The following is a 25,751-nucleotide window of genomic DNA, read 5'->3' on the forward strand; positions in this document are numbered from 1 at the left end:
CCATATTATGTCAAATGCTAAACAGAGAGAAAAGTCCACACAATTGCTTCATTCGGAAGTATTTATTGTTTTTCTTCAAACAAACCAGAAACCCCAAAAACTATTTACATAATATTCAAACATTATTGTCGAAATGGTTTCTTATGACCTTTCTTGAATTGTATTTCTGGAAATTTCAAAAGACATCTACCTCAGATGCGTGTGATAGCAAGGATAACTAGTATAAGATCTTATTATTTAGAATCAGCCAATGCCGCAGTTATTCAGTTGATCACATTAACATGAACACAGCTCTGTGACAGTCATTGTTACAGTATTGTTGCTTAACACACTGAATCAATAAATATAAGAAACGTGTATTTTTTCATCATTAACATTTTAAAACATGAATTTTTGCATACCAGTAAAGACATTAGGCAACTCTAGTTTAACCTGACCTGCAACATTACACAATTAAACATCTTAAAAGGGCAATACCATACTCAGAGAGTGACATGTGCAGCATCTCCACCAACAAATCACATCCTTTCTGATCTTTAGCTCAGTAACAGCTGAAGCTGACACTCAAGCATGTGTTAGTAAAAGTACTTCTACACAGCCAAGTCTATTTTGAGCTCAAAAATGAAGACATTTGACACACAATTCTGACCTGGAAACTTTTTTGCCTCTAGTATTAAAAATGCAAAGCAAAAACTGTTTTAGCATTAGGGTGTATCATCATACTCTTACAAGCAAGAATTAATTACACGTCTTTTGTGGGGATCATTCGTAATGTTATAGAAATCATTTTGCATTGTTCATAAACAATGTTTCAAGGGTTTCTTAAATAAAATCACACGCTATTGTGTCACAGAGCTAGTCTCGCTGACTGTTAACACTTTTTTTTGTTTGTTTTACTCATCTTAAGTGTGCCTTAATAGGCAAAACTGAACTGTTAAGGCATGTCATAAAAGAGAAAAGAAAAAAAAAATAATAATAATCAAACAAAACAAACTCAACAGAGAAAGGGAAAAGGGTTAGGGTTATATACATTATTTACATGGCAGCCAGAGATGAATTGTAGTGGAATATGTTAAGCCATGTCAGTGAGTGTGTGAGATCAACAATTCATTTTTTGGATGTGTGTGTATGCAGGCGTATTTCAGTTATTAATGTGTGTGTGGTGTTTAACCCTGGCTGCACTCGAGCAGAACTATTCTGTGCAGATTCGAGATCTCATAGTTCGCTATTCCAGCATTCACAGTTCACTCCCTCCTCCTAGCAATGAAACACGTTCCTCTGAGTAGTCCGAATACGGTGCAATGAAACTGCAGGCCTCCACTTCTGCTGGGGCTTTTAGTTCTGGTCATACAGTCATCATTTCACGTGCTGTTTGAACTTCCTGACGTTGGGATCTTTCTCTGAAGGATCAGGACAGGAATTAAGGGGAGGTGGAGATGCAACACGAAGCACTGGAGAGCCTCCGTCTTCATCTGAAGATCTGGAACAGCAAAGATCTAAATCAAAACAGAAAAAATGATTTTTTTAAATGTAAAAACCTCAAAAATACTATTTTTGGCTAGGATGTTCTGGGGGTTGCCAAGGCTTTTCTAGTTAGTTGAACAAACCTTAACCTAAAGTGGCTCAACAGTTATTACTTTTGAAAGGAATAGGGGGAGGAAAATCAATAGATGGATGAAACAATAAATTAATGAATAAATTAATAGCGTTCATTACCAAACAGACGGTCTTGTAGCACAGTAACCACTTCAAGCCAAAGGTGAACTTCAGCCATGCAGTCAGCAGGTGGTGATAAAGCTGTTGGAGCTTATTGGTTCTTTATGTCCAATTCACAAAAAAAAAAAAAAAAACTGTCCTACTGTCCCTTTTTTTTTTTTTTTTTTTTTTAAAAGTATTTTTCAGTCATCAACGAAATAATCAATTCCAGTCCTCAAAAAAAACATTGCGTTGGCTAGCACCCTGGACCGAGCAGTTTAATCCTTTTTACATAACGGAGAACACTGTTGAGTCAATCTGTTCTGAATCTCCACATTGTAACCAAGTTTGGAGACTGTACGTATAGTCTTATATATCAACATTGTTCAGTGAAAATCCTCCATGGGAAAATTCCAAGGATTTTTCCACAAGTCCCAATGTGTCTGAAACTTCCCTTATCCATTTACGGTAAAGCTTGCGTGATGGCGTTCTCAAGCAGACTGAGAAACAACCACCGTAAGGAGAATGAGTCTCATGCAAGGGCGTCAAAATCTCTCGAAGCGTCCATCTGCTGACAGAAAGCGGGCGTTCTGTCTGCACTCTCCAAGCCCAAGTGAAAGCTCCTCACAGTTTTAAGCAAAGGAAAAGTGCATAGTGAGGGTATCAGGGCAGTGCTAGTCCCTTTGTTATCTTTATGAAGATGATGGCCATGACACCCCATCCCCCCTTAGAGAGGAGGGGAGGGAAAAAGAAAAATACAACAAAAAAATAATAAAACACGATCACACTGTCCAAGGAATTATCTGGCAGATCTGAGGTCATATGTTCTTTTGTTGTTCTTCTCATCCACATCCCTCACAGATATGTCCCATCCAAAATAATCCACAAGCCAAAAAAATTATTGGGTAAAAGGGAAAAATGTTAAAGCATTCAATATGCATCTTACAGTACCAAGAGGTCATCTGTGCTGTCTTGATTTTTGCCTTTTTTCCAGGTACATAAAGCATTTCTTCAGTCTTGATGATCAATTTGATTCCATTACAAAGAAAGATTAGTCAAAAGGTAAACAAACGAACAGAAGTTCGGTAAACAAATATGGTCGCCTTTATGATTCTTAAAAACACACCCTGTCCATAAGATAAAGTTACAAGAAGAAATCTTTGATGTAATTCCATAACTTGTGTTCCAGCGATCCAAGTTTGTTTCAGTCAGCAAGTTATATAGGCAGCGCTCATATCCACATGCAAAGGAAGGGTCTGACTTCATGCCATTAAAGTCCCCCCGACAAAATGATTCTCAACTGCAGAATCGCATATTCAATCACCACAAAAATAAAGGGGAAAAAGCACCCACAAATGTCTGTGCGGTTTGTAAACAACCAAAACTCCAGTATGGAATAGAATATCTTTTAAGTTCTCATTTTCATATTCAAAGTCTGTATGAACAGGATTGTAGAGGCAGTGTGTTTTTGTGGTAGCCTTTTCGATTTCACTCCTGATGATGTCCTGCTGATTACGCTTTAATATCCTGTGTTGAGCAACTCCATCTACACCGTTACATTTTTGGAATACATTCAACATTTTTTTTTTTTAAGAAGGAAAGAAAAAAGTACACAAATGCACTTCACATGGTGGCAACTAAAAAAAAAAAAAAAAATCCAAGGAAAATTTTCAAAACGAACAAAAAAAAAAGTAGCAGCCCCAAGTGCTCTTCCTTTGTAGTCCAATACTTTGTTTATATTCATATATAACATTAAAAGAAAAAATAAATCACCATCATTGTCGTCGACAACAACAATGAACAAGTAACAAAATATACAAACATTTTGTGCACTGTTGAGCGCACTTGCACAGTTTGTTGCGATCTTTTTTTTTTTTTTTTTCAGCCAGAAATATAGTCAAAACCTCAGTCACTCGAGAGCAAGAGAGTGGACAGAAAGGCAATGTTAGGTCACATCCTCCAAATATCAAACATTTTTCATCCAAGCATCCCCAGGCTACAATAGAACTGTACAGAGATAGGCTCTTGGTTCATAAGCATGGGAGGCATGTGGGGGCGGGGCCTTCCAAAGGAAACCACGCCCCTTTGCTAAAAAATAATGTCTCAATGGCAGCAATGAAGTCTAATCATTCGCCCTTTAGTTCTTAGGCACACATGTGGGGACAGAACAAAACACACACACACACACACACGCGATGCAACGCACGTACCACAAGTAACCATTTCCTAAAGGTATACAAGATTGAGCTCTTCAACAACACAAACAAAACAATGATGCTAATGACATGTTCTTAAACCTCACAGAGGTAAAGATGAGGCAGCGGAGGCAGGAAAAGATGTCTCTTGCCCTCCCCACCATGAAAACTATGAGTGCTGGTTGGCGTAAAATGGGCTAAAGCTTTTGTGTTTGAATCTAGAGGTCTTTCTTTGTTGGGGAATTGAAGGGCTGGTGAAAGAGGATGTGTTGTGCCGTTGCCCCCCTCTCTCTGTCTTTCTTTCGTTCGTTCTTTCATTCATTCATTCGCTCACATACTGCACATTTACAAGAGGAGTAATACACACAGTTCCTCTTGTACACAAGCATTCACATTCACACATTCGGTTCATAAAAAAAAAAAAAAAAAGTAGAACAGAAATCACTCTGAATGACGAAATGGCCTCTTTTGATCATACGTCTAAGTAAGCGATTTAAAAAAAATACATTGTGCAGACTGGTATGTTTTAAACGCTCATGCGCACACACTCTCATTCATCTCGATCAAACATGCGTGTATAGACATACACACACAGGCACACAATCACAAAAATATTCATCTCTATTATATCTAACGCATTTTTTTTATCTTTTTAACTTGCATTTTATGTGAGTGCAAATCTTCAAGTTTTATAATCAAAGTTTTTTTTATAATAGCTTTACGTTTTTTAATAGAAACTTTATATATATGTATATAAAAAACAACAGTGTTTGTCTTTAAAGAGAGGATTTGTTTTTCTGATAATGTCTGAACTGAAACACACAATGGTCCCCAATCGCCACCATTTCCTCCCAGCACAAACTCCAGTTCTGATTCAACACACACACACACAGTATTATATATATATATATATATATATATATATATATATATATATATATATATATATATATATATATATATATATATATATATATATATATATATATATATATATATATATATATATATATATGTATATATGTGGTAACATTTCTGAAGCATACCACATAAATATACAAAGTAAATCTTCTCAAAAAGAAAAAGGAAAAACCTCTATCTTAATAAAGTGCATTAGTCTGAGTGTAAGGTGCTTAATGCTGTAAGTGCCAGAACTTTATCACCCCCCCATCCCCCGAAAACACACACACAAAAATAAATTCACACCTGTTCCCTTCCCTGTTGAATTACATTCTTCTATTCCCAGCGCAAAACCCACCCACCCCTAAACTGATACCTTACTCCTGGCTTATCCCCAAACCCCTCTCCCTCAAAGCAGTGCACATTCGACTTGCGGAGTCTGATTAGGTGGACCCGCGGGTTTAAAGGCCTCGTGTAGCTATTGCTGTGGATTCAGTAATCCTCCACCATCTCCATCTCGTTTAGACTATACCGATCAGGGCCACCGTGGAATGAGTACCCTAAAGAGATACAGACAGAGAAAGGAAAACTAATTCAATTTCAAATACAGTAATGTTTTTGTAGAGGTTCTTTAGAGGATGCATGCCAAATTATCAAACAGCCAACAGTGAATTAAAAGTACACTACCATTCAAAAGATTGGGGTTGGTAAGAATTTGTTTTTGAAAGAAGTTTCTTACGATCACCAAGGCTGAAATTATTTGGTCAAAAACACAGGGGAAAAAAAACAGTAGCATTGTAAAATATTACTACAATTTAAAATATAATTTATTCCTGTGATGGCAAAGCTGAATTTTCAGCATCAGTCTTCAGTGTCACATGATCCTTCAGAAATCATTCTCATATGCTGATTCGGTGCTCGAGAAACATTTCTTATAAATCAAAGTTGAAAACAGTTGTGCTGCTTAATATTTTGTGTCAGCATTTCAGAATTCTTTGTTGATTTGAAGGGTAAAGAACAGCATTTAATTGAAATCTTTTCTATCAGATTTGAAGTGTTCACTGTCACTTTTGAATTAAATACATCTGCCAAATAAAAGTTTTTTTTTTTTTTTTTTAAACAAAACAAAAAAACCTTACTAACCCCAAGCTATTGAATAGCCTCTCATAGTTAAACAGAGCATTTCATTTCAGAAAAATTCACACCTTTGCACAAACCATAAAAAAAAAAAAAAAAAGTTCTGAATCCTCTTAAATGTTCTTTTAGAGCATTTTAGGAAGAAATATGTGACCCTGGACCACAAAACCAGAAGGGATTGGGATCCATTGGGATCACCTGAAAGCTGAATAAATAAGCTTTCCATTGATGTATGGTTTGTTAGGATCGGACAATATTTGGCCGAGATACAACTATTTGAATATCTGGAATCTGAGGGTGCAAAAAAATCAAAATATTGAGAAAATTGCCTTTAAAGTTGTCCAAATGTATTCTTAGCAATGCATATTACTAATGAAAAAACGACGTTTTGATATATTTACAGTAGTAAATTTATATATTTACAGTAGTAAATTTACAAAATATATTCATGGAATATGATCTTTACTTAATATCCTAATGATTTTTGGCATTAAAAAAAAATCTATAATTTTGACCCATACAGTGTATTTTGGGCTATTGCTACAAATATACCCCAGCGACTTAAGACTGGTTTTGTGGTCCAGGGTCACATATTTGGAAAAATGCAATTCCACTTTTAAATGATGCCATTTAAGTGCCACAAGACTTGCGTACAAAATAACACAGCAAGTTCTAAATTGTATGCATTTAATACGCTAATACAAAGTTCACTAAAAATGAAAAGGTTTTCTAAAAACAACCACTGTGCTACACGGTTGTTTTGATTCAATAAAAATAACCAGCTGACAGGAGTCATCTGTTCAGGAATCAGACTACTCTGCTCATGCTGTATATGTACAAGAGGAAAATAGGTTACCTAAGATGCTTGGGTCAGAGTGCAGCATCATGGGCTGTTTCTTCTTCAGCTTTGCTGCCTGATCATAGACCACACCCCCCTTCCCAGAATGCACTGCCTGGAACATTGACTGCAGGGCACTGGGGTTCATTCCTCGTACAGTCTCCTAACAGACAAAAAGAATGTGAGAATGAGAGGCAAAATCTGATAAGCGACAACTAAGACTTGGTTCCGCCCTCTGTGTCAAATAAATCACTGTCAATTTAGAATTTTACTCATACCTGCAGAGGGAAGTTGTTCATGCCAAGTCCAGCCATCTCTTTGGAGAGCTATAAGAGAGGAGATTTTTATTAGGAGTAGGCAAACAGCCCCACACAATGACTCTATATCTTCTGGTCACACACACCTGCTGCTGCTGTCTCTGGTGGTTAGCTTTCTGTTTGGCACGGCGCTCCAGGAACTGTCTGGCGAACTCTTTGGCTTCGACAGTGTCGCCCAGGTAGGAGCAGATAAAGTTCAACACCTCATACGGGGACTCCACCTCCTTCAGGTATGCCACAATGGTAGGCACTGTGAACACAAACACACGCTCACATTATTGCTTTAGAAACTCTCAGGCCTGCTAGGCTAACAAGTGTGCATTTACTGTACACGTCTTCTGTTTGTTTTTACAAACCGAGGGACGAGTCTAAATTACTTTCCACCATAATCGTCAGTTTCAGCAGATGTTGTCAAAAGAGAATTTGTATTTCAGATTTTTTTTTTTTTTATACAAAGCGACCCAAAAGCTGGTGCGTGCAAATCCTAAAAGAGAGATGTCTTACCATCCTGGGAAGAGGAGGAGTTATTGGCGGAGGTGTTAAGCGCATGCAGCATCTGTTCACACCAGGTGGTGAAGCCGTCCTGAGACTTCATCCCCTGCAGGAGCTTCAACAGCCGCTCCTCCTCCTCAGTGCGTTTACGGCTTCTCATCATGTACTGCTCACTGTAGAAACACACACAAACGGTTAAGCTTGAACTAACACTTTGGATTGTTTGAGCATAGTGCTAGCAAAGCCAAGGTCACGGGTTTGATTACCAGTTTGATATACTTTTTAAAATATAAACAAGACCTTTCTGGTCATTACTGATTATGGTATAGAGATTTTTTTAAAAGTGGCTTGTTAACCTGCGTCTGCGGTCGGGGGGGGAGCCGAGTCGGATAATGCTCATGTGTGCAAATGGTTAATATAAGATATAATATATTAAGATATTAATAAAGAAACATATAAATAGATACAGGGCTGCCAACTCTTAGGCATTCAGCGTGAGAGTCAGAACATAATAACATAAAACATATTTGCAGATTAGAGAGCTTCATTGATTATAATGGAACACTGTGAGATTGCGATAAATTAAAGTGAATGACAGCTTTTTAGTGATTATATAGAAGCGCTATTTGCTCGCTTTCTAGGCTATAATCAATTCAGAATTCGAATAAAAGTTTTGTTTTACATACTGCTAACAGGACAGGACCAATTGAAATAGCTTGTTTGCAATCAGGGTTAGTTGCTTAGCCTATATCCACCACCTAGATGGCAGGCAAGTATTTAGCTGAAAAATCGCTCCTCTTTATAACATATGTTGTGATTTTCTGTTTATAATTTTCTCTTGTAATAGTGTCTAAACCAGTACAGTATGGACTTTCCTCCATCTCATCCCTTTGGCTTTTCACTTCCTGCCCTCCATCTGAATTTCAAAAGTCATCAGAATGACGTGATTGCAAACAAGCTATTGCTCTAGATATTGGTATAAGCCACTGAAAAGCTGTTAGTGGTTTGTGTTTACCTCAGTGAGGGACTGCTGCGGCTGTTTTTCAGCCCCATGTTGTTGCGAAGTGTGCTCTGGTTCTTGAGGGCCTCGTCCCAGACTCCCATCCCTCCTCCAGAGGGGCTGCCACCACCACCACCCACCTTTCCATCCAAAGATCCAGATGCTCCCCACAACGAAGAGGCATCACTCCACTGTAGAGCGAGACACCCATAATGTATTTATTTTAAATTTTCAGTACAGCACACCGGTAACGTTTGTGTGTGTGTGTGTGTGTGTGTGTGCATATGTCTTACCCTCTGCTGCTGCTGGACTCTGTGCTGTTGTTTGTGCATTCTTTCAGCCTCCTGCTGGACATCCAGGAGGTTGAGGGGCTTGGTCTGCTTTCCCAGCCCAGGGATGGGTCCTCCGCTCCAGCTTGACCCGGAGCCTGAGGAACCCTGGCGTGGAGCCTGCTGGAGCAACTTCATTAGCAAATCCTGCTGCTGGGAAAAAGAAAAACCAAGATACGAAGAAAGAGATTGAGTGTGAGGGAGAGAAGTACACAAATAACTACTAAAGCAAAGTAAATTTTACACAACCATTCAAAAGTTTGGAGTTGGTAAGATTATGTTTTTGAAAGACGTCTCTAATGCAACTGCATTTATTTGATTAAAAAACAAATATTGATTACATAAATATAGATACATTACTATAATTTTAAATAGTTAATTAGTATTTGAATTTATATATATATATATATATATATATATATATATATATATATATATATATATATATATATATATATATAATTTATATAATTTTAACACACAGCTATAATACCTGTTTGCGCCTGTAAAGCTCCTCCTCCTCTCTCCTTTTCTGCTCTTCTCGCCTTTTTTCATCCCTCCGTTTTCTTTCCTCTTCCTCACGCTTGGCCCTGAGTTCAGCTTCTCTTCTCTCATGTAGCTGGAACACAATACAATGCAATGCAATGCAATAAGAACAGGAGTCTGAGTCCATTGCATTTCCTCAGATCACCAGCAGAGGCCATCAGCGACAACTCTCACCTTCTGAAGCTGTTCTAGAATTGGACCCTGAGTTGAAGAATTCATTAAGTCCCATAGACTGGCCTCACCGCCTGCTCAAGGAAAAGAGAGAGCGTGAAGGAAAGTTTATTTTCAGATGCAAGTGTGAGAGTAAAGAAAGGATGACTTTTTAAGTGTTTTGTGTGTGCACCTGCTGGCTGTGAGGCTGAGGTATGCATGTCCCACATGGACCCTGTATCTGGCACTGACATCGACCTGTTTAACGAAGGCATCATACTCTGCTCTCCACACCTACAAGAAAAAACACACATAGAGGGTTGTAATACAGTCTTAAATACATGAAGCATACTCTGTGACACTGCAAAAAGACACACAAACACAAACTCACCTGTTGATGAGTTGGAACAGCTGCTGTTGCTGGAGTTGCTGGTAAAGAGCCGTGGCAGCAGCTAATTCCTGCTGCTTCTTCAGCCGCTCCTGATCCATATTACCCTGATAGACAGAGAGGTCAATAACACACATTAACCCACAACAGAGTGATTTATCTCATGCATTTATTCATGAGAGAGACACGCATAAACACATTTCCAAACACAAGATATCCACATGTTTAAGGAAATTATATGCAAGACATCAAGTAGTTTATGCAAACTGTAAAAACAAAATATTTATTATATTTTTCATATTTAGTGATTAAATACTGGTATTTTTACACCACATCAAAAAGAACCTTTTTTTTATATAATGTTCTCTAAGATGGTTTAAAAGAATATTTTTTTAGCTTAAATGGTATTCACTTATAAATACACAAACTTTTTTTACTAATTACAAAATGTTTATAGTTTTACATTTTGAAAAGGGAGATTTCAATATGTTAGAACTTTAAGACATCTTGCACACATTCCACATGCAAATTTAGACAAATACACACAGATACACAGAGACAACTTCACAAACAAGCTTATTCTCTTTTGAATTAATATAAAAACTAATGGGCGAGAAAAACTCCCCAGAATGCATATAACCCTATGGAAAATTATGCCCAAACATTCACCCTTCCACCCAGAGACTCACGATTGCCCCCCGGGGTGGGTGAGGGCGAAGGTCAGCTTGCTTCCTCACCAGGAGGGGCGGAGGGGAGGGGCCAGGGGCGAAAGGCACACGCCCCCACATCTTAATGACTTCTCCCAGTGGCTGAAATCCCTCATCGCAACCACGTTTAACAAGCAGGTTCATGGCGAAATACCCCGCCTGAAACCATTCACACATCTCCACTGTACTGAAAGGACCTGAGAGAGACAGAACAGACAAAAGACAGGCAAAAGAGACGGCATTAACGGACTATACTCAAAGCACTGCTCCATATGCATGAGTTGACCTCCTATGAGAGAATGCGCACGTACCCTGAATCTCTCCTTGCGGGTCTTTGTAAAACCATTTCATGGCAGAGTCATGGGAGAGAGGAAGAGCAGAGGCTGTGTTTCTGCTCTCCTGAAGAGTCTGGGTGAAACACTCTTCCTCTAGAGATGTGTCCTGGAGCGCTGCCACCATCTTCTCTGCCTCCTACACACATAAATCACCATCAAAAACTATTTTCCGCTAAAAGAATGAAAGTGTGCCATAAGCAATGTCATTTATCTAAAGAGGAGACAACACTTTTAGTAGCTTTTTTATTTTATTTTATTTTTTAGAAAGTATACTCGTTAATCCAAGTTTATAGAACAATAAAGTATTTTAAATGAGCTATTACAATAATAAAGATAATTGATAATAATTGACTCAATTTAGTTTTAATTTAGTCATAATTTACTCTATTTTAATGTTAATCCACATTTCTAGATCAAAAGAACACTATAAATAAATAATAAAACAAATTATAAATAGTTAATTTAGTTATAATTTAGTCTATTTACTACGTTAACCCAGGTGTCTAGTACAAAAAATAATTATAATCAAAAATATAGAGAGACAATTTTCCCACCTTCTTTCTGACTAAGAATTAAGCAGATGTTTTTACAATTCTACACTGTACATATAAATAACCTTGTTGTGATTGGCTAACCCTTGCACATATGAAAGTTAACAATGACATCACTAAGTTGGTGGATACTGAGCGTCTACTAATACAATCAATGTGATCAATATATGCAATGATATTATAACCAACTTTTTTTGCAGCTGAACCTTTCATCTTTTAAATTCAGTCAAATGTTATTTTATCTGTTACTCTCAGAGCTCATTTTCTGTGGTACCTGTTGCAGGTGCTTCATGCCCTCATCATCCTCAATATCACCCCCCGGTGGTGGGAGGTCAGTAGCAGCAGAGGATGAAGAGGGAGGCGATGAAGGCAGACTGGAGGAGGCACTGGGGCTCAAATCTAACATGGCCTCTGATAACACTACAGAAAAGATAATACACAAGTGAAGCATCATCCATCTATATAGCTATAAAAAAATCAATTAAGGAAAAAAAAAAAAGAGGAAAAAAAAGTACCTTCACTTGGTAGTTTGTTGGGAATGGAGGGGGCAGGCTGAGGCTCCTCCAGGACAGAGGGGGCAGCAGAGGGCACAGCCTCAGGGACCGGAGCAGGAAGAGATTGAGGGAGAGGAGAAGGAGGGGAAGGAGAAACCTGTTTCACTTCAGTTTCAGACACTGGAGCAGAGTCAATGACATCTGTAGAAAGAGAAAAGAGAGAGCAATGAGATCAACGGAAGCAAGTTTGATTTCCTTAAAAATATATTTAAATTAAACTTCAAAGATTTTTGTAAATCTCAGACAACTTCACAGCAGTGTTTAAATTGTATTTGTGTACAAAATAATTCCATCTTTTCCTCACACAAAGCAGTCATACACATTTTTGCAAGAACTGTGCTTTAAGCGTCTACTTTTTTCCATTTTTGTTCCCACCTTTCTCGCTTTTTTCAGCACCAGCGCTGTTCTTCTCTTGATTAGCACCGTCCTCTTCCTCATCCTCCAACCCCTGGAACTCAAACTCCTCTTCTGGAATAGGGTCTTTCGGGCCCTTCTAAGACAATAGAAGAGTTGAAAAATGTAAAGAAAAGAAAACCATAGATTATAAATTAGGGCTGGGTTTTGACACAAATTTCACGATTCGATTCGATTCTCATTCACAAGCTTGCGATGCGATTCGATATCTATTATTTTGGATATATATCAGGTACAGTACATGCCAAATTTTCTCAAGGAAAGAAAATCTCTCAACTAATGCTGTAAAATATACATGAGTCAGTTGGTACTACAATACCATAATATTGAAGGTTAAAATTGATTTGTTAAAATTACACTTAATGAAGTTTTTAAAATAATAAAGTTAAAATTACATAATATTTCTACTTCAATTCGTTTTTTTTTTTTTAAATATTAACAATGGCTGTCATAAAAACTTGATGGATTTATTCAAACAAATTAAACATTGAAGAACAGTAAAAATTATAATGAATATATTATATGGTGCATATATTCTCAACAGTTTATTTTTCTAGCTGACTAATGAGTTTATGGTCACCGAATATGTTTTTCTGAGGTAAATGTGACGTTACATGACATTGTTTACAAGCCGTTATATTGATGTCTTTGCGCGGCTGAAACACTGATTGAGCGATTACATGAGACAGGATACGGATTGTAAAGTTGTACTCTCTTTTTTTAACTTGCCTTCGGATGTTTAGTCATGTTTATTTTGTGCTGAAACTGGTATTAATGTGGAGGAGATGATCGGTTCACGTGCGCTACCGCGTCTGTTGAACTGAGGCGCTACAGAGATCTGTCACTCCACATTAAAGAGCGCCAAAATGGCATTTATTGTTTGAATACTGCAATACAACGCACAGAATCTGAAATATGAGACTTTGTTTCATATTAAAAGTACCAAAGCACAATGCTTATTACAATATATTGGATGGGAAATGCCTTTTAACGTTTCGTCCATTAACTGAAAACAGGCTAGACTAATCGATTCTTGGGATTTAAGAATCGATAACGTTCCGTAAAAATGAGAATCGATTAATAATCGAGATATCGATATTTTTTTACCCATCCCTATTATAAATCAATAGAGACTAGATCTGATGGTCTCACCTTAATAGACATAAACGCTCCAGAAGAATCAAAGGTTCCCATTTCTCCATCTTCCTCATCTGTGCACCACTCTGGCAGACCATCTCTCTCCTCCTCTGCTCCTTCGCTGCCTGCTCTCCGTCTGCCTCCCTCATTCCCTCCATCCCGGAAGTCAAAGTCAAACTTCCTGCGGCGAACTTCACCCGGACCAGAGTGTTCACGCCAACCGGCCGAGCGAGGACCACCATCTAGGCAAAAGCAGCACAAGTTTATACACTAATGTTCAAAAGTTTGAGGGTGGTAATACAGTAAAACAGAAATATTATTTAATATAACTTTTTTTTTTTTTTTTAAATATATTTTATCTTCAGCATCACATGATCCTTCAGAAATCATTCAAATATGCTGATTTGCTGTTCAAAAAACATCTCATTATCAGCCTTGAAAACAGTTGAGCTGCTAAATAATTTTGAGGAAACTAAAACTTTTTTCAGGATTCTTTGATCAATAGAACGTTCAAAAGAAAATAATTTGATTTAATTAAAAATGTTTTCTATCATTATATATGTATTTTAAGTTATTTTATGAATGTAATGGATCCTTGATGAATATTTTTTTTCTCTTACTGACCCCAAACTGAGTGTATGTTTAACAAACCTCAAGCTCCATTTACTTATGGCACACCACTAAAATCACTAAAAAGTGGCAAAAGAGATGGTTGTTTACATCTAATATTAACTAGTGGCATAATAGGATGAAATAAAATATTTTTTTATTTATTTTTGGGCGAACTATTCCTTTTATATGCCAAGTGTAAACGTCTACTGTGTTACCGTGTCTTTGTAAGCCAGCGAGTCTCCAGCTGCCACCAGTCTCTCCTGCTTCCTCTTCCTCCTGCTCCTCTCTCAGTATGCGCCAGTTGTCGCTATCAGAGCGCATGAACTCCTTTCTGGCACCCGGACCCCCCTCCTCGAAAGCCAGACGCACACCTTCCCTACGCAGAGGTTTTTCAAAACGTCTCTCACTTCTGCAGAATGAAAAGAGACAAAGGCTTATTTAGACAGCTTTTGATTTGCCTCAACAGCCATCCAAATCTAGACTGTATGCTGATAAAATGATTTTATATTTATTGAGACAAGATCTAAAGCAACAAACTGAGACCACAATAAGGAAAATGCCATGAAAAAGAAAAAAATTTTAAATGACTTACAAAACTACATAATTTACAAGAAAAAAAAAAAAAGAAAAAAACAGTTTAGAGTACCTGTCATCCCAGCTCTGACTGCGATTAATCTCTCGAACGCTACGACCAAAACCGCCCTCTCCTTCCTCACTGCTTCTTTGGTAGAAACCGCCCTCTCCTCTTCCTCGACCTAAGCACACAGCGTGACATAAACTTCAGCATCCCTGCCAATACATGAATAATTTACACGTATGTACACATAAATAGATCAACTTGCCTCGACCGCCTCTCACACTGCCTCTGCCTCGGTTCACCCCAGCAGGGGCGGCCCCGCCCCCCTTACCCATAAGCCTCAGCACAGCCACACTGTTGACAGACATGGAGAAGTTCCTCTGCAAAGAGAAAAAAAAACACATGAGGAGTAAAACCAGTACCACACCAAAAACCGCAAAATCGGTGGAGATAAAATTCATTGTACTGCCAAAGGTGTTTTTTTATATAGGAGAGTGTTTACGGTTTCTGAAAAATGTGCTCGCCCCACCTCAGATTACTTTTACAGGATAGTGTGTGTGATGCATGTCTAATCAGCCCCAAGCTCAGAATGCCAGACGAGTAAGTGTGCGCCTCTCACCTGCTCCTCTTCAGTGAGAGGCAACAGTGCCAGTGGCTGTTGAGGCTCATCCTGCAGAATAGCAGCAAACTCTTTATCCTGCATTTCTTCAGGGACCTGAAAACACGCACAAGACAGTGACTCACTCTACTGTTACAAATGATGGGACTCAAAATCAGGAAATTTACATCTGGACAGATAAACATTTTAAATATACAAAAAGTCTGGACTGTGCTGATCCGAGTCAGGTTTAACCCATCAACATTCTTCTCAGTTTTTTTGTACAGCACATTTTGGGTAAATTCCAAACGGCATTTGTGCACCCTTATAAGGGCACTGCATCAAAGGGCACAAATTGAGCAAATGAATCCCTTGACTGATGTCCCTTCCTTTTTTTTTTTCATGTTTCTGAAGTCTCTTTTACTCAGTTCTGCCCACTCAGGTTGAATCTGATCAAAAATACAGTAAAATCAGTAATATTGTGAAACAATATGAAGGAACTTTTCTCTTTGAATATATTTTAGCATTTTATTTATTGTATGCTATGATGGCAAAGCTGAATTTTCAGCAGCCATTACTATAGTCTTCAGTGTCAAAATCTACCAGGAATCATTCTAATATGTTGATTTGCTGCTCAAGAAACATTTTTATTAGGGGTGTCCCCGAATAGTCGACGATTCGATGCTTCGATTCGAGGGTCCTGATTCGACTCCCAATCTCACAGTCGAATATTCGCGGGGTGTTACGATCATGCCATTTTGGCTATATGGGGGTGACAGTATCTGATTTCACATCGAACTACCGGTTTTCTCCCAATAACTTAATCTACAGCCTATTATGATAATGTTGTAAATAAGAATCTTAAAAGAAAGAAGCTTTCAATAAATATTAACGTGCGTGAATAAATCCAACTTCCCCTATAGATTTAAGTTTCGCTTTCTAATCCGTCACCGACAGAGGAGCATCTTGGCGGCAGGGATTTAAATCTTCAACAAGACTCAAACTGATACAGGCACAGTGGAAGACTTCGTTTTTTTTCGATCAGGTAAGGTACAACAATTGATTTCAAAAATTTTCTGTCTGTTTATTTATATCGTGTATATATTATTTATCTCGTATAAGATGCATTTGGTTGAGTTACGCTACAGTAAAGCACTTCATTGTAGTACTATATGGTGATTACGGTGTTATTGCGTGAAGAACGCGTCCACAAAAGGAGTTCATTCAGAGCCGCGCAGACGCGTTCATGTGCATTCGGGGCATTTTGTGCAGATAGCCTATAAATAGTAATATTAACGTTATGTTATATAAATAACAAAGCATATTCTATGTGAGATAAATGAGTTCAATACCATTGATTAAAAACCGGCTATCATATGCTTCATTCATCTTCAGCGCGCACAGCTCAAAACAGAAATGCAGAAAGTTGTAACTCATATATATAACATTATATTATAATAAAAAAAAGTTGTGAATTCTTAAGGGTTTCGCTGACGTTTAATGTTAACTATCTTTTAATCAAAACATAAAACATTATTTACCCCGTTTGTATCTGCGAGGCGTCCGTTACACAGTTTCCCTGTGTATTTGCGACTGTCTAATGTCAGACTTGACTCTTGTTAATGTATTTTGCCCCGCCACCAAATATATGATTCGACTATCGGCATGATTCGAAAAATCCGATTCGACTATGAAAATCCTTAGTCGGAGACACCCCTAATTTTTATTATTATCAATATTGAAAACAGTTGTGCTGCTTAATATTTTGGTGAAAACCAAAAAGGATTCTTTGATAAATAGGAAGTTCAAAAAGGGCAATATTTTCTTAAAATATTTTTTTGTAACAACAACAACAAAAAAGCATACTGCACAAATACTTTTTAACAGTAGCATACATAAAATAGTCAAATGTTCAAAAGTAACGCTCACTTTCAAATGAAAATCACCATTCGAGTTATTTCTGCCCTAAGGAACTGTGACAATTCAAGGTTTAAGTTTGCACGGTGCTGACGTGGCTTCCTACAACAGACATTAACTGGTCAACTTTTAGAAGTAACAATCAAATCACCTTGCCTACACAGAAAAAAATCAAAACATCTCAGGTTCCCTTTTCAAAGCAGTTTTAGATTTGTATTTTTTTTTCCCTACGTGAGGAATTTTAGTGCCTGGATTTCCAACACATTAAAATTGTAATTACAACAAATATCCATGCTTGATTGGTGCACACTGAATATTTCTTCTGCAATAAAAAAACATGGTAAATCATTATCTTAAGGCACAGTTTCTATAGTCTATTTTTGTTGCAACAGAGCTTTGCCAAGGCTGTTGCCTGTGGAAACCTTTATGACTTGTGTCAGTACTGGTAAGAATTTTTTTGCATTTTAAAGTCGACCAGTGGAAACATGTACTAGACACACATAAGCATGTTAAACCTCAGGCCATGTGAACGCCACAAAAGACGTCCATTAAGGGACCTGCTAAAGGTCCCTCAGCACTCGCTGAGCACACGAAACACTTATAGAGTGTCATTTACAAACACAATGTTTGTATTCTACAAGGATCACAAAAAGATTAACTGTCTAAACATCTAAAAATTCAAATTAAAAATTTAAATTTACAAAAATAAAAAAATTGTTCACCCAAAAATGAAAGTTCTGTGATCATCAACTCAAAATGTCACTCAAAATACTCAGGTTTGTACTTTGGAATTAACCAAAAAGAGTTATTTTGCAAAATGTCCAGGCTGCTCTTTTCCATTTAGTGGATGTGAACAGAAGTAGCCCATAAAATTTGTGAGTTACATTTAAAGCTTTGTGTCAAAAACTGACCTTAAATGTAAGTTATTAATATCTTTAATTATCATAAACATCTTTAATTCTATACTTGTATGTATCGTTACCACTTCCACTGTATGCACAAAGACAAATGATAAATCAGTATGGAGTTCCACAGAACAAATCTTGTTTTGAGCAACATAAGGGTTATTACATAGACTTTCAAAAAAAAAAAAATAAATGATTGACCAATATGGGGTTTTCCAATGGCTGATGTAGATACTAAAGACCAGAGCAACCGACACCCAATGTATTACATAATTTACCACCAGCAATTAAGATGAAGACAAAATTCCTCTAATGAAAACTTAACTAACACAGCTGTCAGTAGATTGAAATCGACCAAGCAGACATGACCAACTGATGCAAATAATCTGAAAATGCCCAATTACAGGCACTTTTTTAATGTCTCTAATGTCACTGTCAAGCAGTAAAGGTGTAGGTGCAATCATTGCAAACTGAATGCTTAGATATCACCTAGTCTTACAAATAGACCAACACAGACCAAAATAGTTTTTAGGCATTTTCCCACCTTGTTGTCTTTGACATAAAGTGCTAGCATCTCTTCTCGGCCATAACGGTACTCGGCCAACTTGTACTTTGGCATAGCAGGAGAGGCAGGAGGGGAAGACACACTGCCTCCACTGGAAAGTGCACGGAGCCTGAGAGAGAGAGAAGAAAATCAGATCAAAAGAGATACAGCAGCAACAATGTGAAAGCTTCATTGAGAAATGCTCTAATTCTGGCTACCATTCAAGGACAGCCCTGTCAATGTTGACTCTACACCCTCCTTTATTTAGGATCTCTCACTCCTCTTTTCCAAGGAAATGGTGCTGAAGCTTGGGTAGGGGAAACACTCTTAAGAACTAAAAGCTAGAAGTTATGCCCAATAAATCCTCATCAACCAATTTACACACTGCTGTTCAAAAAAATGTTGGGACAGCAATTGGTTTAAAAGAAATTAATTTTATTCAGCAAGGTTGAATTAAATTGATCAAAAATATCAAAGACCTTTAGAAGGTTACAAAATATTTCAAATAAATGTTGTTCTTTTAAACTTTTTATTCATCAAAGAATCCTGAAAAAAGTCATATTTTCTACAAAAATATTTAGCAGCACAACTGTATATACATTGGTAATATTACAAAATGTTTTCAAGCAGCACATCAGCATATTAGAATGATTTCCGAAAAATCATGTGACACTGAAGACTGGAGTAATGCCACCACAGGAATAAAAAAAAAAAAAAAAAAAAAAAGAACCGTTCATTCAAAAACATAAAAACAAATCTTACTGACCCCAAACTTTGGAACAGTAGTGTATATACTTATACAATATTTAATTTTAGGCAAACAGGAAAATCAAGGGGCTGGAGTTGCTGTCAGATACTGCATATAGAATCTGTGCTTATAGCGTAAATAACTCTGCTGATTATACTGGGAATGATCTGGTTTTGTTGGGTGTCAGAGTTATTGTTGTTTTGACAACTTTACTTGGTGCTGACATAGTCTCGCCCCCGGCTTCTGACATTAGTGGTTCCTGGTTCGAGCCCAGCAGCTTTTAGGGGCCAGTGCAAAGTTGTTTTTCCTGACTGAAACCTTTTCAGCGGCGGAAACATGTGAAACGGCACCGGCTGAGGCACCTTGTTGGTGGAAAAGGGGTTTCAGAGCTGTGGGTGGCTTTGTAAACTTTACATAAATAATACCCCGCTCAGATAAGCTGATGAAGAAGGCTTTGAGGAAACATACCACCCCTGCATTGTACATATCAAACTCAGGAATTCACTTTGGTTGGCCGAGGACCAACTATGCACAGAAGAGCCTTAGTTCAGCAGAGGACCACGCCTAACGGTTTAATTTCTGCATAATCATTTAGTGTGTGCCAAGAGGAGATACAGGGAAAGAAGGGGGTAGGGAAGAAGGGAAGGATGAGAGAGAGAGAACCTTACAGAAATACGGTAAAAGTAGAGAGCAGTGCTGAGAAAAAATCCTTTAAATTGAATAAACTGAATGGTAAGATGCTGTTTTGAAGCTCACTACATTGAAGTGATTTAGGAAGGAAATATATTTTCAAAAACAGAGCTTTGGGCAATGTGCCAAAAGATAATATTGTTGTTGTTTTTTTAGGATTTTGTAGCAGTGACTAACAAAATATTTTACTCTTTAAAAAAATATATATATATCTAGGATTTCCAAAACAACACATACTACCGACCTAAAGTTTGGGTTCAGTAAGATATATATTTTTTTTTTTAATGTTTTTGAAAGACGCCTTTTAAGCTTACCAAACCTGCATTTATTTGATAAAAAACACAGTAAAAACTGTAATATTGTAAAATGTTATTGCAATTTAAAGTAACTGTTTTGATATATTTTAAAATGTAATTTATTCCCGTAATTTTCAGCAGCCATTACTCCAGTCTTCAGGGTCACATGATCTTTCAGAAATCATTCTAATATGCCAATTTGGTGCTAAAGAAAACATTTAATATTATTATTATTATTATGGTTAGTGCTGAAAACATCTGTGCTGCTAAATATTTGAAGAAACTGATTTTTCTTTCAGGATTTTTTGAAAAAGTAAAAAAAAGAACATTACAAATGTCTTAACTGTCACTTTTGATCAATTTAATGCTACCTTGCTGAATAAAAGTATTAATTTATTTAAAATACAAAACATCTTACCGACCGCTAGTGTATGAGCGAAAAGACATTCTATGAGAGTGCTCGACTATCGCCTCAGAGCTACACATGCAAAACAACATGGCAAAAAATAACAACACTTATCCCTTTGCCTAAAGTAGCTTATTACAGGAAAAGGTAGTGAGATAGTAACATTACTTCTTGCATTTAATTTATCTGACAGTGACAAAGAATGAAAAAGAGAAAATCGGTCAAAGGACAGTGATAAAAAAAAAAATATTTACAAGGAAAAGAGAAGAAAGAAAAGGAAGAGAGATCTGACAAGAAAAGGAGACCCAGAAATAGAAAGGAAAGGATTTTACCATTCTGGGCCAAAGTTAAGTGTTTCAGCAGTCATATTCTTCCTTCCTTCTCAGAGGTGAAAGTCTACAAACAGAAATACCTGAATAAGAGTATGCAACACGTTGCAAGCATACTTCTGTTCATTAGCACACACAGATTCTTTTATTACATTGCAGTGTAATGCACACACAACTGACAGAGATATCTATATATGTAAATACAGCAGTTCATGTGTTATTCTTACCCTGTCCGGGGGAGTGGCGCAGGCAAGACTAGGCTGGACCAGGTCTGGGTGAGAGGGCTGAAAGGTGTGTGTGTGTGTGTGTGTGTGTGTATATATATATATATATGTGTGTATGTTTCAAAGTAGCCAACTTAAGAGAGAGTAGGGTTATAGCTGCCTTATTCAGGGCGTGTGTGCAGGAGAGCAGAAATACAAAAGGTCTGACACGGTAAGAGCTCTCTTGTTCACAGCCGATGAAAACCAACAAATAAAAACAAATGGAAAACAAAAAAAAGAAATCAAAACCCCCTAAAATGAGTAATACCTGTTGGACTGCAAAAACTGCAGAGCTTTGATACTGACGTCTAAAGTCGATCGACTCCAGGAAACAAACAAAACAGACAAAGAGACGAAAAAAAAGAGACAAACTTGTTGATAATACAGCTGCCAGAAGCAGTTATGTCCCCAATAAGCTTCTCTCTTTCACTATTTGTGTGTCTCTTTCTAACTCTTTCTGTTGTACTGGCAATGCTGTGTGGACCAGGTCCCAGCTGGTGACCCCCTCCTCACGCCGACAATCCCTCTACCTCCTTAATCTGCAGGAGAAAACAAGAAAATGCAAGTTCTATAACTGAAGCCATTAAAACCGAGAAAAGGGGGCAATAGTGTTATTTCAGTATTATATATCCCCCTTTATAGATTTTATTAATATTCTGAATTAGCTTTTATTTTTATATTTTCAGTTTTTAATGTAATTTTAGTTGCATTTTTTGTAATTTTATGTGCTTTAGTCATATTTACTTTTTTGTTTAATATCACCATGTTTCATTTTTTTTTTTTATTGCCAGTTAGTAATTGTAATGCTTCAACTTTTAATGAAAATAAGAAATGCTGCCTTGGCAACTAAACTTAACAGTTTAAGGTTTTTATTTTATTTCAGCTTTGTTTCAATGAACAAAAATGTTTTTTTGATTGCATTACATTGCCCTACATGCTCCTGTAATAGTACCCTATCAATTTAAAGGCCAAGCGTACATGAAAATAACCTCTTTCCTTTTTAAAATATTCTGAAAGACATTTTCTTTAAGAAACGAGACCACAAACAAACTGTGCCTTTGGAAACACATAGTAAAAAATGTTCATTTGTGGCAAAGTTTACCAGAACACTATTTTGGAAAGGGCAAGTGTGCATAACGTGTGTTTTGCAGATAGATTTACCGAAAATCTTTCTAGATTGGCATCTGCACTACACAACTAGAAGAGTTATTGCAATCAGGATAGCATGGAGATGGAAAAGAAACATCCCAGGAGTTTAATCAACAGCACCCACAGATGTCATAGCAACAGAAATATCTAAGCAACAGAACGAACCATTGAGAATAAATAGTATTCACTGGGGGAGCCTGGCTCTTTAACATAAAGTACTACATTACAATCTAAGTCATCTCAAGAACAATCAAAGACACCTGTAACTTCAAAAGCATTTAGAGATGCATCAGTATGCCTGAGGGAGCTCATAATTCATCACGGGACTTAAGCATTTGCAATGGCCATCATGTGAACAGCTGCCAAATAACAGCAAACCGCTCAAGTATGAAGAGACGAAATGGTACAAATAATTGGTTAAAAAAATGATTCAGCAATTCTTGTGTCATCAGGTGATCCCTGACATACACCGAATGCATTTATGAAGCCATACACAATGACAAATGCATGCTTACTTTATTAACAGTGAGACTAATATGTAAGTTTCACTAATTAGGGTTTGTCTAGTGCATTTAAGTGACCCTGCACCACAAAACTAGTCATAAGTCACTTGGGTATATTTACAAGCAATAGCCAACAATACATTGTATGGGTCAAAATGATCCATTTTTCTTTTATGCCAAAAATCATTAGGATATTAAGTAAAGATCACGTTCCATGAAGATATTTTGTAAATTTCTTACCGTAAATGTATCAAAACTTAATTTTTGATTAGTAATATGCATAGCTAAGAACTTCATTTGGACAACTTTAAAGGCGATTTTCTCAATATTTTGATTTTTTTGGACCCTTATGACTGGTTTTGTGGTCCAGGGTCACATATTTCCAGTACATTTTATTTGAAACAATTACGCTAAGTTATTCAGTTAAGTATTTTTTAAAGCAACTTGACTGTGGAAAAATTTAAACAACTTACTTGAGTAAAATTCTCGATTCACTCCAAATGCGCTTACTCATGATTCTCGAGTCGTTACGAATCTGACAGTTTGCGATTCAGTGAGTCACAGGTTCAATCGATTCACTGAAAAGATCCGACTCAAATGAACGAGTCGTTCAAGAATGGGACACAACTACAACTAAGTACTCGCCATTAGGCCATTTCTATTCGATGTGTCCTCGCGCTCGACGCAAACGTATGCCCAGAAACTTACATTTTGTAACATACGCCTAATGTCGGCGATTAATATTTATCGCGTGGAATCAAAATGCGCATTGAAGCAGCTCGGTGTCGTTTTAATATTGATTGGAGGAGTCTTGAGGGGCGTCGCGTACACAGGGAGGGGGAGTGTGTATGCGCGTGCGTTGCCTGCACACTCCCCCTCCCTGCGCACGCGGCGCCCCTCCAAACTCCACTCCGCTGCTTCCCTTGGCCTTCAACCCACGGCCACAGCTGCCTTAGCAAACATACAAAAAGCCTCACAACTTAAAACAGCACGATTTATTCCCACACGCGCAAGCGCTAGCCACTTAATGCTCCTTATGCGCTAAAATTCATTCGCTGTTCGCACACACGCTGCCCTTCCCCTTCCAAGTTTGCATGGAACTTAATGCAACACCCATCTGCCATTAACGCTTCAGACATTCAAGGAGAGAGGCACACAGTTGCTGACCGTATTTCTGGAGCTGTCGATGCGATTTTACTGTCCAGTCGCCCCGTCAAACTCGACGATCTTCACTTTGGATGCATGTGCAGTTGTTTGTGTTCTGTGCTCCTCCTCGAGAATCGTGTTCCGTTTTTACTGTTTTTTGCTCTCTCTCCCTCTCCAATGGTCGTTGCGTGTTAATGTCTAGTACGCTCTTGTTGTTTGTGTTTTAGGGAAGATGGCCGTCCTACTCGGTCACACCACGTGACCAAAGTGTCGAGTTGCTTTTGGAGGAGCGTGAAGATAGCGACCCCTAGCGAAAGATTTGAGACGACTGCTGGAAATGTATTTGTCCAAAATAAAAGCCATAATGACTAAAGTGTGTGGGTGGACCGAAACAATAATTAAAAATAAATAAATACATAAACAAACAAACACACACTCATATTAATATTGCATAGTGATAGTATTTTTTTTTTTTTTTTGGTATTTGTTTGTTCAACTATGGGTCCTTATTCCTGTCAGCCTTTAGACACTTTAAACACTTTCCACACTCTCGCTGTTTTATTTAATTAACAGTGTTCATCGGTGAGCAATTCTGTTATATATATATATATATATATATATATATATATATATATTTTTTTTTTTTAACAAAATGTCAAAATTGTATTTTGCGTCACGTGTTGGAATTTTTTTTTTTTTTTTTTAAATAAATAGCTGACTCCTTTATCCAGCTAAGAAGACTAACTTTATAGCATTGTGCTTACACCTTTTTTCAGTTCATATCAGCGCTTCACTTACACGTCTTCTTGGTAAACAGGTACACTTCTCTTTTTAAAAAAAAAAAAGTGTAAAATTATTGCTCCAAGTAAAAATTTGTATTTCTATGGTTTGTACAGATACAAATCGTGACAAAGCAGATAAACAGGAAAACACCAGAAGAATCAATTGTGGATACTCAACATGATTGAAATATCATGATTATGATTGAAAACACACCACAATTTGGTTCAGAGTTTGTGTAAAAACCATCAATCATGTTCACACAATAAACATTTAAATGATGTAGGCCTATGCATTTCAAATAACAACAACAACAACAATAAATGTATAGATCATGGTATTTGAAAATTCAACCATGAAGGCATGCTAAAAGTTTCCTTTTTTAAAATGTGGTCTTCATATATATATATATATATATATATATATATATAAAACCTAAAATATAGCCATTCAAACGTATAAAGATTCCATAGCATGGTTATAATTATTTGGTAGCCTATATCAAAATACCATGGTATTTGGCTCCACCATTTTAACATGGTACCATCACAGTATTCGCTGTAAGGGATGTTTAGTAAAATACACGAAAACCTGCTGCGTTGC

The 25,751-nt window shown here is 37.2% G+C and overlaps 1 protein-coding gene and 1 long non-coding RNA gene across 3 annotated transcripts; both read right to left on the reverse strand.

The window, feature by feature from the left end:
• Positions 1–47: 47 nt before the first annotated feature.
• On the reverse strand, positions 48–4,786 carry LOC131544872 (uncharacterized). The gene is made up of 2 exons (XR_009272262.1): positions 1,717–4,786; positions 48–1,496 (listed from the first exon to the last, which is right to left on the reverse strand). It is a non-coding gene; the product is annotated as an uncharacterized LOC131544872 (long non-coding RNA).
• Positions 4,787–4,900: 114 nt separating this feature from the next.
• On the reverse strand, positions 4,901–24,635 carry gigyf1a (GRB10 interacting GYF protein 1a). 2 transcript variants are annotated; one of them, XM_058782709.1, is made up of 25 exons: positions 24,390–24,635; positions 21,535–22,109; positions 21,311–21,374; positions 18,839–18,968; positions 15,494–15,589; positions 15,140–15,254; positions 14,944–15,052; positions 14,513–14,706; positions 13,701–13,927; positions 12,510–12,627; positions 12,096–12,275; positions 11,855–12,000; positions 11,006–11,165; positions 10,725–10,891; positions 9,991–10,094; positions 9,793–9,893; positions 9,624–9,694; positions 9,397–9,522; positions 8,868–9,056; positions 8,590–8,765; positions 7,587–7,747; positions 7,169–7,332; positions 7,044–7,091; positions 6,784–6,928; positions 4,901–5,350 (listed from the first exon to the last, which is right to left on the reverse strand). In XM_058782709.1, the coding sequence occupies exons 3-25, from the start codon at positions 21,343–21,345 to the stop codon at positions 5,283–5,285; spliced, it is 3,030 nt and encodes a 1,009-aa protein (XP_058638692.1). In that variant the 5' UTR covers positions 21,346–21,374; positions 21,535–22,109; positions 24,390–24,635; the 3' UTR covers positions 4,901–5,282. The 2 variants fall into 2 exon arrangements, with proteins under 2 accessions (XP_058638692.1, XP_058638691.1); XM_058782708.1 differs by having other exon boundaries at positions 10,677–10,891; positions 24,390–24,634.
• Positions 24,636–25,751: the final 1,116 nt, after the last annotated feature.

This window comes from Onychostoma macrolepis, chromosome 07 (genome assembly GCF_012432095.1).
Source record: "Onychostoma macrolepis isolate SWU-2019 chromosome 07, ASM1243209v1, whole genome shotgun sequence".
Classification (NCBI taxonomy): Eukaryota; Metazoa; Chordata; class Actinopteri; order Cypriniformes; family Cyprinidae; genus Onychostoma; species Onychostoma macrolepis.

What these genes read in the sequence shown, in the direction of transcription:
- gigyf1a (XM_058782708.1), bottom strand. Translation starts at nt 21,345, where the DNA reads ATGACTGCTGAAACACTTAACTTTGGCCCAGAATG. An exon ending in ACCCACCCCGGGGGGCAATC is followed by an intron (nt 10,095 to 10,676) that starts GTGAGTCTCTGG and finishes TCTGTCTATCAG; the next exon opens with GGTAATATGGATCAGGAGCG. An exon ending in AGCTTTACAGGCGCAAACAG is followed by an intron (nt 9,057 to 9,396) that starts GTATTATAGCTG and finishes TCTTTTTCCCAG; the next exon opens with CAGCAGGATTTGCTAATGAA.